We start from the raw sequence: 16676 nt of genomic DNA on the forward strand, positions 1-16676 counted from the left end.
TTTCAGTTTTATTTTTTAACACCACACCTTTGAGCGACCAAGTCCCTTATCAAGTGGTTATTTGGATAAAGCTACATAAATATGTTATTCGCATAACTATCTGAAAATGGCCTTGGAGGCTGAAACCGGTCGCGATGTTAAAAAATAGAATTGCAGCTGGTGCTGCAATTTGTTTACAGATAATTACTACCATTCCGAATATAATGAATCATAATAATCAACATGCTTGACAAGACATTAGAGAATGACCAATGATTCTGAGAATTCATCTTAGTGTAAATTCCTCCCCTGATGCAATCAGAGCATCTAAAATCGTACCATGGTTTCAAAGAGTACACGGATAAGTTTCCGCTGAGCCTCACTCCATCCGATTTACATAGGAGTCTACAAAAAAAATCATCAGTCGTAGCTGGAGGGCCGTTACGAACAAGCAGTCGCTCAAACATATCTTAGTAGTGCTTTATGAGCGACATCGGGTAGGAAAGATTACTGTATAACGTTCCGTTGGCGGTGCTGTTGTTAGCGACGGAACACAGCCTCAGAATGGTGACTTTATGGTTGGTTGCCTGGATGGTTAGGAGTTAAGGGAATAAACAGCGAAATAATCAGTCCCTTGGTCAAGAGTTCGTTTATCTGGAGTTAGTACAGTCTTCCAGGAATGCGATCAGATGAAGAAGTGGGAGTGGAAAAATGGAGGCCCTGAAGGCAATACTGATTCCAGAACTGAGAAACGATTTATGGAGAAGTAAAAGTTGATGAATCAGGACGATACGGAGGTCAGACAAGACGAGTAGTCACCGGGGCTCACCCATGGCGAGAGAAAACTCATCTGCACAGAGTAAAGAATGCCTTGTGGTCGAGAGATTCCGCATACTAAACGGGAAAAGATTAAAAATATCATGGAAATCAGCTGGACCGTCAATTGTAAGGCAGCAGGTGGCGTCCCTCAAGGCTCTACGTAAGAAGCCAGTAGACCCTCCCACAGCCGTCCCACCCCAGATCCGCTATAGTCAAACGGAGAAGAGAGTGCGCCAGAAAAAGAGGGAAACCGCCTCAAAAAGAATTTAAAAGAGAGGTGAGTAGAGACGACAGATACAGAGAGTCCCCCAGACCCAGCATGTGGCAGGAGAAGCCCCCAACGCCAACCAACTTGCCCCCGCCCTCGTGAAACTACCAGAGAAGCAATGAACAGGCAGTGGTACGGTTGTTCTCATCAGCTTCGTCAGCAAAGTGACGCCGACAACGTGAGGTATACAAGCCGATGTCGCAAGCAGAATGTAAAACAATAGAGGACATCTATCAGGATACTGAACGGGTAATTCAGCATGTAAAGGGAGATGAAAATCTAATGGAGGAGTGGAGAGCGTTCGTAGATGAAGGAATAGAAGAAGGAATAGAAGAAACAGTTACGGGAGAATATGTTTTCAGTTGCAGGACTGAGAGAGGAGAAAGACAAAGAGTTCTGCAGTTTATCTGAATTAGTAATAACAAATACACTGTTCAAAATGGAAAAGACAGGAATACAGCAATATAAATCCTTTACGAATGAAATAAATAGGAAATGTGGAGAAGCCGTGGCGAATGGCTCTAGGAAAGATGTGAAGAAATCGAAAAAGGAATGATCGTGGAGAGGACTGACTCATCTTATGGAAAAGTAAAAACAACCTTCGGTGGAATGAAAAGCAGGGGTGGTAAAATTAAGAGTGCAATGAGAGTTCCACTGTTAAGTGCAGAGGAGAGAGCGGGTTGGTGGAAAGAGTACATCGAAGGGCTCTATGAGGGGGATGACTTGCCTGATGACATGGTAGAAGGTGAAACAGGAGTCCTATGGAAGAGGTAAGGGGTCCAGTATTAGTGTCGGAATTTCAAAGAACTTTGTAAGACTTAAGATCAAATAAGGCAGAAGGGATAGATAATATTTCATCAGAATTTCTGAAATCATTGGGGGAAGTAGCAACAAAACGACTATTCTCGTTTGTGTGTTGATGTCTGAGGCTAGCGATGTATCATATGACTTTCGGAAAAATTCCGAATATAGTAGGGTAACATAAGTCCGAGAACTATTGCACAATTAACGTAACAGCTCTTGCATCCAAGTTGGTGTCATGAATAGCATACAGAAGAGTAACAAAGAAAATTGAGGATCTATAAGACGACTGTCAGTTTGACTTTAGGAAAGTTAAAGGCACCATTAAGGCGGTTATGACTATGCTCTTGATAATGGAAGCGGCAATGAAGAAAAGTCAAGGTACTTTAACCCTTTCGGTCACGAATTATTTTTTTCCTGAAAAAAATCATGCCTTTGCTATCCAGTTGTTAGAATTAAATTATGATTTTTCAGATGTATAAAATATTGCGAGGTGCCCCCCCAAGGGGGCATACAACGCGTCCCCTGATGAGGACATTGTGTTCAAGTGGGTGCACTATATGCCGAAAAGTAAAAGTATTTTATTTGGTTATATTTCACCAAACTACATAAATTACACAAAGCTTACTTAATGATTATATACATAAACTATGGTTTTACACTTGAGAAGAATTATAATCAAAGAAACAATTTTTTTTCTACCCAGACGTAAGTGAATGTTACATTTTACACATAAAAATTTGGTTTTGTTTTTGCAGCCCGGTTTCTTGCACCTGTCAAATGATTTTTTGTCACTGACGGCTGGAAGATGCCCAACGTTGTCGAAACGAACTTCAGCTTCTGGGCGAATTTCCTCAATGGGTCGTTTCGAAGTACTTGGACTCTCACTAGTGGGACGCCCCTTTGTCAAGGCAGCTGGCTGATCTATTTTTGTCAGTACTTTGGCCACTCTTGCCCTAAAGTGAAGCAAATTAAGGGTCTTATTTTTAGAAACATTCTGATGCGTTTTTCTTGTACTCAATCCATGCATTTACTCATGCAATATCAATTGCATGAGCAAACATGCGTCCACTGTCAGGTTCCAAAACCGACTATAAACCATAGAAAATGGCTGTCGAAAATCGTGTTCAGTCTCAAAAGCAGCTAACTGCATGTTGTCTTCAGGCGCAGAGCCTGGTGAATGCCCAATAGGCGTGGCTGTCCCCCTGCCACGTCCGGATAAACAGCACGTGAACAGACATCAGACTTACCAATATTGATATTCAAAGCTACCTTTCAGTCGGTTACGATTAGAATGGATATTTTTCTTATTCAGCTTTAGGTTGGCTGCGCTGTGACAAATTCGTACGCAACAATAACATTCTTGCTGCTAATGCATTGTCGTTTGGATGGGACGAGTGTTTCGTGATTATCTCAGTGTCACTTATCATGCAATTAGCGTGCTTTGCGTCTAGGCTACTCAGCTTACAATACGCCACATGACATAAAACATCTAACATTACTTCCACCATTGTCTTCATGTTCAAAATTATCACTAGGATCATAGGATAGATCGTCAATTTCAGGAGCTCTATAATTTCTTCTTCTGGAAGTGGCCTTCGTCTCTCCTGGACATGGGGCATTGTGAAATTATCGTAAGATGACTAAAAAGACAGCGAAATAATGTCCTAAATTTCTATGCTATTACAACCTTTCAATCACAATGCCCTCATCTGTAGAGATGTATAAAGTCGTAAACATGTCACTTACCTTTCACCTTCAAGAATGCACCTTTCTGCACGCATAAATAATTTTTTTTACCTAAACTCTGAAGACATTAACCGGCTGATGGGAGGTACAAAGGTTACTGGGAAGCGTCCATGAGACTGTACACATTCAATTTTGTTTTGTGGTTCGACAGATTGACAGGAGTTGTCGACAGTTTTCTCAAATAAACTCTCTGCTTGTGACAATAAGAGGACAGCAATTACAAATGGTGAAATTTAACGAATTTTGATGTACTAAGCATTTATTTAGTATGTCCTTATATGAGAACACCATGACCGAAAGGGCTAATTGGATTTGTCGACTTGGAAAAAGCGCTCGAGCATGTAAAATGGCGCAAAATGTTCGAATTTCTGAGAAAAATAGGATTAAGCTGTAGGGAAAGATGAATAACATATAATGTGTACAAGAACCTGGAAAGAACAATAAGACTGGAAGATCAAGACAGAAGTACTCGGATTAAAAAGGGAGTAAGACAGGGATGTAGTTTTCCGCCCCTACTGTTTAATCTGTACATCGAAGAAGCAGTGACGGGAATAAGGGCGAGCTGCAAGAGTGGGATTAATATTCAGAGCGAGAGTACGTCGATGATAAGATTTGCCATCGTCAGTGACAACGATGAAGAATAACAGGATCTGTTGAGTGGAATGAACAGTCTAATGAGTACCGAATATATGCTGAGGATAACCTGAAGAAAGGTAAAATTAATGAGAAGTAGCAAGGAGGACACAAAAGCAACCTATCACTGGCAAAGAAAGCATTCATGGCTAGTATGAAACATAACTCCTAATTTGAGGAAGAAATATGCGATTATGTACGTTCGGAGCACAGCAGTGCATGGTAGTAAATCATGGACTACAGGAAAATTGGAACAGAAAAGAATCGAAGGATCCGAGATGCGGTACTACAGAAGAATACTGAAAGATGGGTAGATTGGTAAGGTAAGAAATGAGGAGATTCTCCACAGAATCGGTGAGGAAAGGAATATTTGGAAATTAGTGAGTAGAGTAAACGACAGGATGATAGGGCATATGTTGATACATACTAGCGGGAGCTGTACAGTGTAAAAACTGTTAGAGGAAGACAAGGATTAAAATATATCCAACAAACAATTGAGAATTAGGATATGAGGATAAAAACCACTTTCAAGCAGTTCACCTGTCCACGAGTCGTCTTCCAGAACGAGAGACAAAGAATTCCAAAGACCTAGTTTAGCACGAGAGGTAGAAGGAGGGGGCTAGAGGCAGTTTAGAGCCTAAATGGTCCAAGCCTCTGCTTGGGGCGCCAAAGTGAGAGAGGCGCAATAGGCGCCGTAACTATGACATTTACATACAGGCCGCTTCACAGTCAGTAGCAGCCGCTTGCCTCGCTATGTTGAGGGGGACGTCAGGGGCGCCCAATTCTAAGATTTGTATACAGTGCGTAGGGAGAAGTGACAGAGGTGAAAGAGTACGAGTGAAAAGGGGGAGAACGGTGGGCGGGACGCCAAATAATAAGTCAGTTAGCCGGCCGGGATGGCCGAGCGGTTCTAGGCGTTTCAGTCTGGAATCGCGCCACCGCTTGGGTCGCAAGTTCGATTCCTGTGTGTGATGTCCTTAGGTTAGTTAGGATTAAGTAGTTCTAAGTTCTAGAGGACTGATGACCTCAGAAGTTAAGTCCTATAGTGCTCAGAGCCATTTGAACCAATAAGTCAGTTACGTGGAAACATGGTCTCGAACCGGATATACATAAACCTGGATATGGAGAACCTTCTGTAGGGCCCCACAACCACAATACGGGATGTTTCGCTGACTATTATTTGTGGAGGCAGTAGCCCACCAAATGTTGGTCCATCTCCGAGTGAGCAGAGACGTTATTTGCCCAAGCAAATCAGCACTTGGCATCATCAAAACAAATATGGGGAGAGTAATCGCCTCTCTAGATAAACGGCCAACCAGTTGATTCCCTGGGATACCCGCATGACATAATACCAGAACAGGCGGTATAACGAATTTTTAGAGAGAAGATAATGAATAGCAGGTAACACAGGGTAACAAGAGTAGTATCAGTAAGTGGCCTGAAGTCCTCCCATTGAGTCAGTACACATTAAAAAGCGACAAAGGAGGCCCGTTTAATAAAACAGAGGGCATTCTTAACGGCTGTCAGCTCCACTCGAAAAATGATAGATGTTTCTAACAACGAATGGTGTTCCTGAAAGGCGTGAGACGTAAAAGTATATCCCGACCTACCCATGGTTTCAGAGCCGTCGTAGTAAAAGATGGTAGCAACCTGACATTCCCCAAGAAGTGAAACGAGCAGACGCCGAAGGCCCATGGGGACTTTAGGACCTGAAACTTTAGGACCTTCAAAATAGAGTGGTCCTGTTCGTGTCTTGGGTACCAACCACTGCTCACTGCTCACTAGGCAGATGCGCTAACCACTACGTCACAGTGGCTTTGCACAGCTGCATGGACTACCCTAGCATGACTCCCTCCTCTATACAAATACTCATTCACACCTCACACCTTGGTATTCCACTTAAACTCGAACAGCATTGCAGAGGCTCTCCAAATGTATTGGAATGGCATCTCAGCATTGAACGAAATGGGGAAGCCTGCCTGAAACCCAGGCACAGATGTTCGAATCAAATTAAATTATATATATACACTCCTGGAAATGGAAAAAAGAACACATTGACACCGGTGTGTCAGACCCACCATACTTGCTCCGGACACTGCGAGAGGGCTGTACAAGCAATGATCACACGCACGGCACAGCGGACACACCAGGAACCGCGGTGTTGGCCGTCGAATGGCGCTAGCTGCGCAGCATTTGTGCACCGCCGCCGTCAGTGTCAGCCAGTTTGCCGTGGTATACGGAGCTCCATCGCAGTCTTTAACACTGGTAGCATGCCGCGACAGCGTGGACGTGAACCGTATGTGCAGTTGACGGACTTTGAGCGAGGGCGTATAGTGGGCATGCGGGAGGCCGGGTGGACGTACCGCCGAATTGCTCAACACGTGGGGCGTGAGGTGTCCACAGTACATCGATGTTGTCGCCAGTGGTCGGCGGAAGGTGCACGTGCCCGTCGACCTGGGACCGGACCGCAGCGACGCACGGATGCACGCCAAGACCGTAGGATCCTACGCAGTGCCGTAGGGGACCACACCGCCACTTTCCAGCAAATTAGGGACACTGTTGCTCCTGGGGTATCGGCGAGGACCATTCGCAACCGTCTCCATGAAGCTGGGCTACGGTCCCGCACACCGTTAGGCCGTCTTCCGCTCACGCCCCAACATCGTGCAGCCCGCCTCCAGTGGTGTCGCGACAGGCGTGAATGGAGGGACGAATGGAGACGTGTCGTCTTCAGCGATGAGAGTCGCTTCTGCCTTGGTGCCAATGATGGTCGTATGCGTGTTTGGCGCCGTGCAGGTGAGCGCCACAATCAGGACTGCATACGACCGAGGCACACAGGGCCAACACCCGGCATCATGGTGTGGGGAGCGATCTCCTACACTGGCCGTACACCACTGGTGATCGTCGAGGGGACACTGAATAGTGCACGGTACATCCAAACCGTCATCGAACCCATCGTTCTACCATTCCTAGACCGGCAAGGGAACTTGCTGTTCTAACAGGACAATGCACGTCCGCATGTATCCCGTGCCACCCAAGGTGCTCTAGAAGGTGTAAGTCAACTACCCTGGCCAGCAAGATCTCCGGATCTGTCCCCCATTGAGCATGTTTGGGACTGGATGAAGCGTCGTCTCACGCGGTCTGCACGTCCAGCACGAACGCTGGTCCAACTGAGGCGCCAGGTGGAAATGGCATGGCAAGCCGTTCCACAGGGCTACATCCAGCATCTCTACGATCGTCTCCATGGGAGAATAGCAGCCTGCATTGCTGCGAAAGGTGGATATACACTGTACTAGTGCCGACATTGTGCATGCTCTGTTGCCTGTGTCTATGTGCCTGTGGTTCTGTCAGTGTGATCATGTGATGTATCTGACCCCAGGAATGTGTCAATAAAGTTTCCCCTTCCTGGGACAATGAATTCACGGTGTTCTTATTTCAATTTCCAGGAGTGTATATATGCAGCTTGTAGTGGAGCAGATCGTAGTGGAAGTGACAAATGAAAATTTGTACCAAGGACGGGATGACGGGATTTGAACCCAGGTCTCCTGCTCAATAGGCAGGTAAGTTAATCACTAGACCAGCCTGGCACAGTGACTTTTCAGAACTGCAAAGACTACTGTAGAATGCCTACCTCCTCAGTCCAAATTATATGTTGAAATAATGTATGGTAAAGGTGTATCCCAGTTATTACGGTGCCTGTTTACATAATGGCTCAGTATCTTCCCTGTTATCCACTGATATGTCTCTGTTCAGCCACTCACTTGCAGAAGTAATACACTTGCTATCAATTTACAAATACATAATAAGTGACAAAGCCGGTGATTGTGCCGAAGGGCCGGCCGGTGTGGCCGAGCGGTTCTAGGTGGTTCAGTCTGGAACTGCGCGACCGCTACGGTCGCAGGTTTGAATCCTGCCTCGGGCATGGAAGTGTGTGATGTTCTGAGGTTCGTTAGGTTTAAGTAGTTCTAAGTTCTAGGGGACTGATGACCTCAGATGTTAAGTCCCATAGTGTTCAGAGCCATGCGCAGAAGGACCTAAGATATCCACGCCAATCGTTTGAAATCGCTAACCTACAATAACCTTTACCGTGGAATATGCTGATGGCTAAATTTAGCCTGCTATGCATATGGCACACCGTTGTTCATATATTGTTCCATATACTGTTTATGTTTTCACCATCAGTAATGCTTGGCGATGTGCTATTTCTGGTTCTTTGACCATCATGCACAATGAACTGTGGCTGCATTGTAAATAGTTAACGGTCCACATCAGGTTGTTGTGCTTTAGCCACGTCAGAATGGTGTGACCCATTCTTTGTAACATACAAAGTTTTCTACTGAGACCATCTTGCATTCCCAAGGTTCATGCAAGATTGATGAATTACCACAAAAAATAATTAAGTCAACTTCAATGCCCAGCACATTAATCTAATTGATGGATCCTTCAATCATTGTAACCTCTTTGACGATGTGTAATAAGCTACTACTTTAAATTATCTACAGTGTAAATAATATTCGAAGTATGTTACGCCATATATGAAGCTCAGCATTTCCTTCTCCATTGTAGAATAATTCCTTTCTGTTTTAATTAACTTACAAGAAGCATAGGCTACCTGCTGCTCCACTCCATTTACTTCTTGACTTAATACACAGTCAAGTGCATGATTAGTTGCTTCACATGCCAATAAGAACTCCATCTCATAATTTGAAAAAAATCAATACCAGCCCACTTGTCAATTATTCTTTTGGTCTTCGGAACACATCTTTACACTCTGATGTCCAAATGGAATTTCACTCCTTTCTTGAATAAGTGAGTGAGAGATCATAATATTTCTGCAAAATTCAAGACAAACTTTCTATAATAATTTGTTAAACTCATGACAGACTGAAACCGTTCTCCTTAAGAGGTTTAGGTAATGTTTTGTAACCTTCACTAAACTAGGATCAGTTGAAACTGCATCATAACTAATCACATGGTCCAACTATCATACTTCCTGCACTGTCAAGTGTCACCTCTCCATACTAATAGTTAAATGCGCCACATGTTACCTGTTAAACAACTCCTTTAGTTATAGTGCATGTTCTTATATATTCTTCACAACTATGTTGTCCAAATATACTATATAGTGCCTCAGTTATAATCCTAGCAGTACTCCTCTTATCAAAACTGAAAATTGGCTCGTACCTAAATGGGATACTATGATACTGATAGTGCCCCAGATGAACCACAAATGCCATTTTCTGTCGGTCCTCTGGTGCTACTTCTAGTAGATGATTTCCACTTCTCAGGTCCATGGTGCAGAAATATCTTCACTGCCTGTAGTGGTAAACTCTTGTTCACCTTGTTTGCTCAATATGAAGTCTGTGACTTCAACAATAGGCCAAAAATACAACTTGGAAAAATAGCAGAGGAAATAACTTAATACCAATATCACTGTCGCACTTCCAAACATGAACACTCTTGGTCCTTACACTCGTGTGCCAGCTGTGTGTGTACTCTGCATTCACTGGTATAATGCCCAGGCCTTCTACATGAAACACATCACTGCTAAACATTGGGTGCATGGAGCACTGCGCCCCATTAAATTTGACTGCCAACAACGAAATTTTTGGAAATCAGATAATGGTTTTCTTCAGTGCACGCCTCTAAAGTCGTTCAAATCACAACCTGTGACCACCTACATGAGCCAAACTTCCCAGACGAACCTAAAGTCGCCGCGCGGGATTAGACGAGCGGTCTAAGGCGCTGTAGTCATGGACTGTGCGGCTGGTCCCGGCGGAGGTTCGAGTCCTCCCTCGGGCATGGGTGTGTGTGTTTGTCCTTAGGATAATCTAGGTTAAGTAGTGTGTAAGCTTAGGGACTGATGATCTTAGCAGTTAAGTCCCATAAGATTTCACACACATTTGAACATTTTCTTGAACCTTCAGTCCAACAAAACAACCATCATCAACCACTCAAAAGGACAGTAGTCAGAAGAACGGTTTGTTCTCATTCACTACACTGAGGTGACAATGCCCGGCATCCACCTGCAGCAACAGCAAAACAAGACACGTTGTACCAGCACAATACTGGGGCAGTCACAGCTGTGATCACACCATCGAGTCGCCACCATGTACCCCTGTATAAGCGTGTTACTGAATAAAGAATGTATTTGTTAACTGCGCTCTTCTGATGATACAACTATTGTGCTGCTGATTCTATGCAATCCATCGACCTGCACACGCCTTTGTGACCTACAGACAACCATCTTGGCTAGATACTACACTGGTGTCGGAATATGGCCAGTGCACTGAGGAAAACCATTATCTGATTTCCAAAAATTTCGTTGTTGACAGTCTAATTTAATGGGGCGCAGTGCTACATGCACCCAATGTTTAGCAGTGATGTGTTTCATGTAGAAGGCCTGGGCATTATACCAGGGAATGCAGAGTACACACACAGTTGGCACACGAGTGTAAGGACCAAGAGTGTTCATGTCTGGCGGTGTGACAATGATATTAGTATTAAGTTACTTCCTCTGCTATTTTTCCAATTGTAATTTTATCCTGTGCCTCAATGAAGTGGCGGCGAGAGTGTGTTGCCTTGAGGATGTGAGATTGACATCAGGCATTTTGGAGGCGTTGGCACATGTGTCCTGGACAAGTGGCTACTCCAGCAGTTGGTCAGGCATGTGGTGTGCTTATTGCACAGGCCCGAAAAAAAAAAACCTATTGAAAACTTCTAGAGACTGGATGAAGTCACTCTGGAGGTGGCCCTCTTGGTTGCTCCATCAGGTTGCGTCATCAGGTCTAGCCACAGCTAGTAGACAGTATAAAGTGGCTAGATGTAGGGTACCAAGGCAGTGCACTGTTGGGCCACACATGTGGTAATATATCTCATCATTGTGGTGGGCCATATTCTACGAGCAATATTCGAGCCCTGGCAGCCGGATCTCACTGTATCTGCTAGCCTGCCTCGCCAAAGTTATGTAGACTGCATGGAGGGTTGTTGTCGCAACAACAATTTCTACACACTGCTGAGTCACCCAAAGAATAGAAGTATCAAGAAAATATATTAAAAAAAGAACAGTTATTTTACGAGAAAATTCGTACATATCAACGCAAGAAGCAATGTTTAGAAGACAGTAAATATCCCCTTTTTACATTACCATCAGCACCTTGTTCCTCTTTCTGTCAAATAATGACAAAAAACTGCACTTTTGTCCATCAACGTTGATGAATATTTCACTGTTCCGTGAAAATCAATTTGTGTTCTTCTTTATGGTTAGTGTATGCTTTTCTTTGTTCAGATGTTATGAAACCAACATATTTTTCGTTCTTAGATACTGGATCTCTTTTGTGGGAGAACAGTCGAATGAAAAATGTAGTCGTCATGCAGCCTATGAAACACGTAACACATACAAACCAAGCAATAACGATTATGAAGTCATAACAGTATGAGATATTGTACCGGTACTATAGGCGCAGAAATGACGGCTTATATTTCGATGATAACAGACGACGTCAAAATTTACTTTCTGGGAAAACTTGATGTTAACGCTTAGTACTATTCCATCCCACTGGTGATCTAATGTAGTCATTAGAAATGCTATATGGAATGTCTTTATGTTCCGTTCCGTGGCGTCCAACGTGAATGGACCTTTACAAGTCATTTAGTACTCTTCGGCCTACCATGGTATTTGCAGTCATTTACTTCACTTTGTTCAACATCTTTCGCGCATGTAGCACTGAATTTACAGTAGCCTTACACACGGCGTGTGCTCAGTTGCGGGTCTTTGTACCCACAGCAGTATATCCCAAAGTCAGCTGGTCCAATGTAACGCACAGTACACAGAATGTAAACGATATCTGTTTGCAACGGACCGCAGCGGTGTAAGGGAACTCGAGACGAACAATTTGATATAAGACACTTGTGGTGTCGAGAATAACCGAAATTGGCCTACAAAAACCATCCAAGCTACCGTACGTCGCGCTAGGTTTTCAATATTCTCTCGCTCTCTTCGCGCAAACTACACACGTCAAAGAACGTTTTGCATCACCTCGGTTCCGAAAGTTCCGGAACCTGTACAGAAAATTGGAATAGGGATCAACATAAACATCATTTCCGCCCTTTTTATTGCTCATAAGAACCACACATTGCATGCTGTACCACCATACAGCGAGATTTTCAGAGGTGGTGGTCCAGATTTCTGTACAGACCGGTACCTCTAATACCCAGTAGCACGTCCTCTTGCATTAATGCATGCCCGTATTCGTCGTGGCATACAATCCACAAGTTCATCAAGGCACTGTTGGTACATATTGTCCCATTCCTCAGCGGTGATTCGGCGTAGATCCCTCAAAGTGGTTAGTGTGTCATGTCGTCCATAAACAGCCCTTTTTAATCCATCCCAGGCATGTTCATTAGGGTTCATGTCTGGAGAAAATGCTGGCCACGCTAGTCGAGCGATGTCGTTATCCTGAAGGAAGTCATTCACAAGATCCGAATGCCTCGCCAATATGCTGCCGATATGGCTGCACTATCGGTCGGAGGATGGCATTCACGTACCGTACAGCCGTTACGACACCTTTCATCACCACCAGTGGCGTACGTAGGCCCCACATAATGCCACCACAAAACATCAGGGAACCTCCACCTTGCTACAGTCGCTTGACAGTGCGTCTAAGGCGTCCAGCCTGACCGGATTGCCTTCAAACACGTCTCTGACGATTGTCTGGTTGCAGGTATAGGTGACACTCTTCATTGAAGAGAACGTGATGCCAACCCTGAGCGGTCCATTCGGCATGTTGTCGGGCCCATCTGTATCGCGCTGGATGCTGTGGTTGCAAAGATGGACCTCGCCGCAGACGTCGGGAGTGAAGTTGCGCATTGTGCAGCCTATTGCGCACAGTTTGAGTCATAACACGACGTCCTCTGGTTGCACGAAAAGCATTATTCAACATTGTGGCGTTGCTGTTAGGGTTCCTCAGAGCCATTGCCCTTAGGCAGCGGTCATCCACTGCAGTAGTAACCCTTGGGTGGCCTGAGAGAGGCATGATATCGGCAGTTCCTGTTGCTCTGTATCTCCTCCATGTGCGAACAACATTGCTTTGGTTCACTCCGAGACGCCTGGGCACTTCCCTTGTTGAGAGCCCTTCCTGGCACAAAATAACAATGCGGATGGGATCGACCCGCGGTATTGCCCGTCTAGGCATGGTTGAACTACAGACAAAAAAATGGTTCAAATGGCTCTGAACACTATGGGACTTAACATCTGTGGTCATCAGTCCCCTAGAACTTAGAACTACTTAAACCTAACTAACCCAAGAACATCACACACATCCATGCCCGAGATAGGATTCGAACCTGCGACCGTAGCGGTCACGCTGTTCCGGACTGAAGCGCCTAGAAGTACAGACAACGCGAGCCGTGTACCTCCTTCCTGGTGGAATGACTGGAAATGACTGGCTGTCGGGCCCCCTCCGTCTAATAGGCGCTGCTCATACATGGATTTTTACATCTTCGGGCGGGTTTAGTAACATCTCTGGACAGTCAAAGGGACTGCGTCTGTGATACAATATCCACAGTCAACTATCTTCAGGAGTTCTGGGAACCGAGGTGATACAAAACTTTTTTTGATGTGTTTATTAGCTGTAGAGCAAAAATAAGTAGGAACCTATTTTTTTTGTGGAAATTACGTTTTCTCTAGAAACAGCAGTTTCCGAATTATTCAAGAAAAACGTAGAAAATTGACCTCAAAACGCACTCCAACGCCCACACTCACTCCATACCGATCGGAATTTTTTCTGTGTTCTTCACGACACTCCCCGCTACCACTGTACAAAAATTTGCAACTACACAGACTATTTCCCATATTCGATCTTTCTTGGTTTTCATCGAATTGGTTATTACTCCACTGGCTTAGTCGGTTATTTGATCAGTATCGTTATTTTAAACTTTCCTGTGATGATAATAAAAGGAAAAAAGGCATTTGCAAACATTATGCAAAAACTAATTACCCTTACAAATCGATCTACAATTAACCCTTACAAGTACATTAGTTTCGTAGTTAGGTCAGACAAACAAAACTATGTAATTTTTAATTTCATGCTGTCAAAATTCACAAAATTGTGATGTAACTTTTACACAAACGTTGTTTTTAGAGTGTGTAAGTTCACTGCAAAGCCAGTGGTATGATAGCGCAGATAAGGAATACCAAAAAGGTCGGATATGGAAAATGATTTGCCGGCCGGGGTGGCCGAGCGGTTCTAGGCGCTACAGTCTGGAACCGCGCGACCGCTACGGGCGCAGGTTCGAATTCTGCCTCGGGCATGTATGTGGGTGATGTCCTTAGGTTAGTTAGGTTTAAGTAGTTCTAAGTTTTAGGGGACTGATGACCTCAGAAGTTAAGTCCGGTAGTACTCAGAGCCATTTGAACCATTTTGAAAATGATTCGTGTAATCGCAAATTTTTGTACATTGGCAGGATGGAGTGTCACAAACAACATACTAAAAATTAAAAATCCTGAGCGGTGGAGGAGGGGGTGAGTGTGGAAGTGAGGGTGAGTTTGAAAATCATTTTTGTACGGATTTCTTGAGTAACTCTAAAAGCACTTTCTCTTGCTTATATGTATTCTATTATAAAATTAAAGTGTAGTATATTTCCTACAAATAATATCCTATTCATTAATTCTCTAGGCCGCGCGGGATTAGCCGAGCGGTGTAGGGCGCTGCAGTCATGGATTGTGCGGCTGGTCCCGGCGGAGGTTCGAGTAATCCCTCGGGCATCGGTGTGTGTGTTTGTCCTTAGGATAATTTGGGTTAAGTACTGTGTAAGCTTAAGGACTGATGATCTTAGCAGTTAAGTCCCATAAGATTTCACACACATTCGAACATTTTTTTGATTCTCTAGGACTAACAGTTTAAGCGAAGAGAGTGAGAAAGCATGCACGTATACAGTAGCTTAGGTGGTTTTCCTGTGACGATTTGAGGTAGTTTCCCGACTTTATAGACCACGAATGTCCTGGATCAAATTATTCTTCTCGGCTTCCTCTGCAGCTTTGCGGGACATGCAAACGTCGTTTACACCTTACATAACAAATAGGTGGCCATGTCTAATTTCTTTGCTTAAAGAGACGGAATGGTTATGTTTTATCGCTAACTGATGCATCGTGAATCGCTGGTGGTAATTTGAAAAGAGACAGCATAACTGAGGTTATTTTTTGCTGGCGGAGTGAATAGCAAATAAAAGCAGAGGATACGTACAAGTACAGGCAAGGATTAATCGATTTTGAAAAACTGAGCCCAAATCTGAACTGAAAGGCGATATCAACGAGTAAAATGTTAGCAAGCACTGGACTGTTTGGCAGCTGAGCAGCTGGTGGTGACGATGATGGACTTCCTCATCCCCACGACGACGTCGCTGGCCGTGGCCCTGACCTGGTACCTGATGTGCGTAGCGCACCACCCGCGCGTCCTGCGGCGCATACACCAGGAGCTGGACTCCGTCGTCGGTCGCGGCCGCCTGCCCTCTCTCGATGACAGACCGAGGTGAGTGCTGCTAATTGTCGTGTCCGTCGGCGTAGCGAGGAGGATGAACACTCTAGAACACATCAAACATTATCGAATGATTAAACCGTAAATGTATTTATTTACAATATACGCAGTATTAAACACACATAACTCTGTATTCTTGAATCTCTCTGCAGTCACTCTCCGTTCACTAGTAGTGGATTATAATATTCACTAGCAGCGGGGGCTGCTATAACGTCTTCTTAGATTCTTAATATTTCACTGACGTGGTACTACGCACGTAATGTTCGCTGTAATATCTTCCGAAAGCTCGGCGTGACAGAGAAATCTGAGGATAATCTGAAGCGGGGGCTTGAAAAGACGTGCGGTCCAGTCACAGTTGCAGGCAGTGGGGTGATACGAATTCGGCGTTCTCTGGTGACGTGTGTAGTGCCACTTGGTGACTTTATGGCGAGTCGTCAATAGCAACGGCTCTCGGCGGCCGGTTTCAATATCTCTCCTGCGGAGGTGTGAGCGATGTGTAACGCGTCGCATGTGGCCGGTAAAGACACTGTCGATACTGCATTAATCGCATGATGCCTACTGATCAATTCATGACTGAAGACAATGGAAAACAAGATCTTGGGGCAATATAACTCATTCGCTGTAAATTCTGTACAGCTGATGTGAAATTTTATAAATGTCACGCTAAGACTACTGCTATGTCACTTCTCATGGGCGCCAGTCTTACGTTAAAGCTAAGGTGAATATTGATCGATCATGTGAGAAGTACACTGCGAAACTGCAACAACTTACCAGCCTTCTAAATGTGTCGGTTGTAGTGGCTTGCCGACGTAGGTTATCGCTAAAGGAGCAGGCTTTCGTAGCTTCGTGTCTCCATCTGCAGAGTCCAGCAGGCCAGGTACCTCTCAACTGCAATT

At 44.5% G+C, this 16676-nt stretch overlaps 1 protein-coding gene across 1 annotated transcript in view; it reads left to right on the forward strand.

Moving 5' to 3' along the window:
* Nucleotides 1-16676, forward strand: part of LOC124798509 (probable cytochrome P450 304a1) — a 104428-nt gene that overhangs the window by 35074 nt on the left and 52678 nt on the right. The window contains exon 6 of the mRNA XM_047261948.1: nt 15594-15774. Within this exon, the coding sequence (XP_047117904.1) occupies nt 15594-15774 (181 nt within the window). The remainder of the gene's footprint in view (nt 1-15593; nt 15775-16676) is intronic.

This window comes from Schistocerca piceifrons, chromosome 5 (assembly GCF_021461385.2).
Source record: "Schistocerca piceifrons isolate TAMUIC-IGC-003096 chromosome 5, iqSchPice1.1, whole genome shotgun sequence".
In the NCBI taxonomy this organism is placed as follows: Eukaryota; Metazoa; Arthropoda; class Insecta; order Orthoptera; family Acrididae; genus Schistocerca; species Schistocerca piceifrons.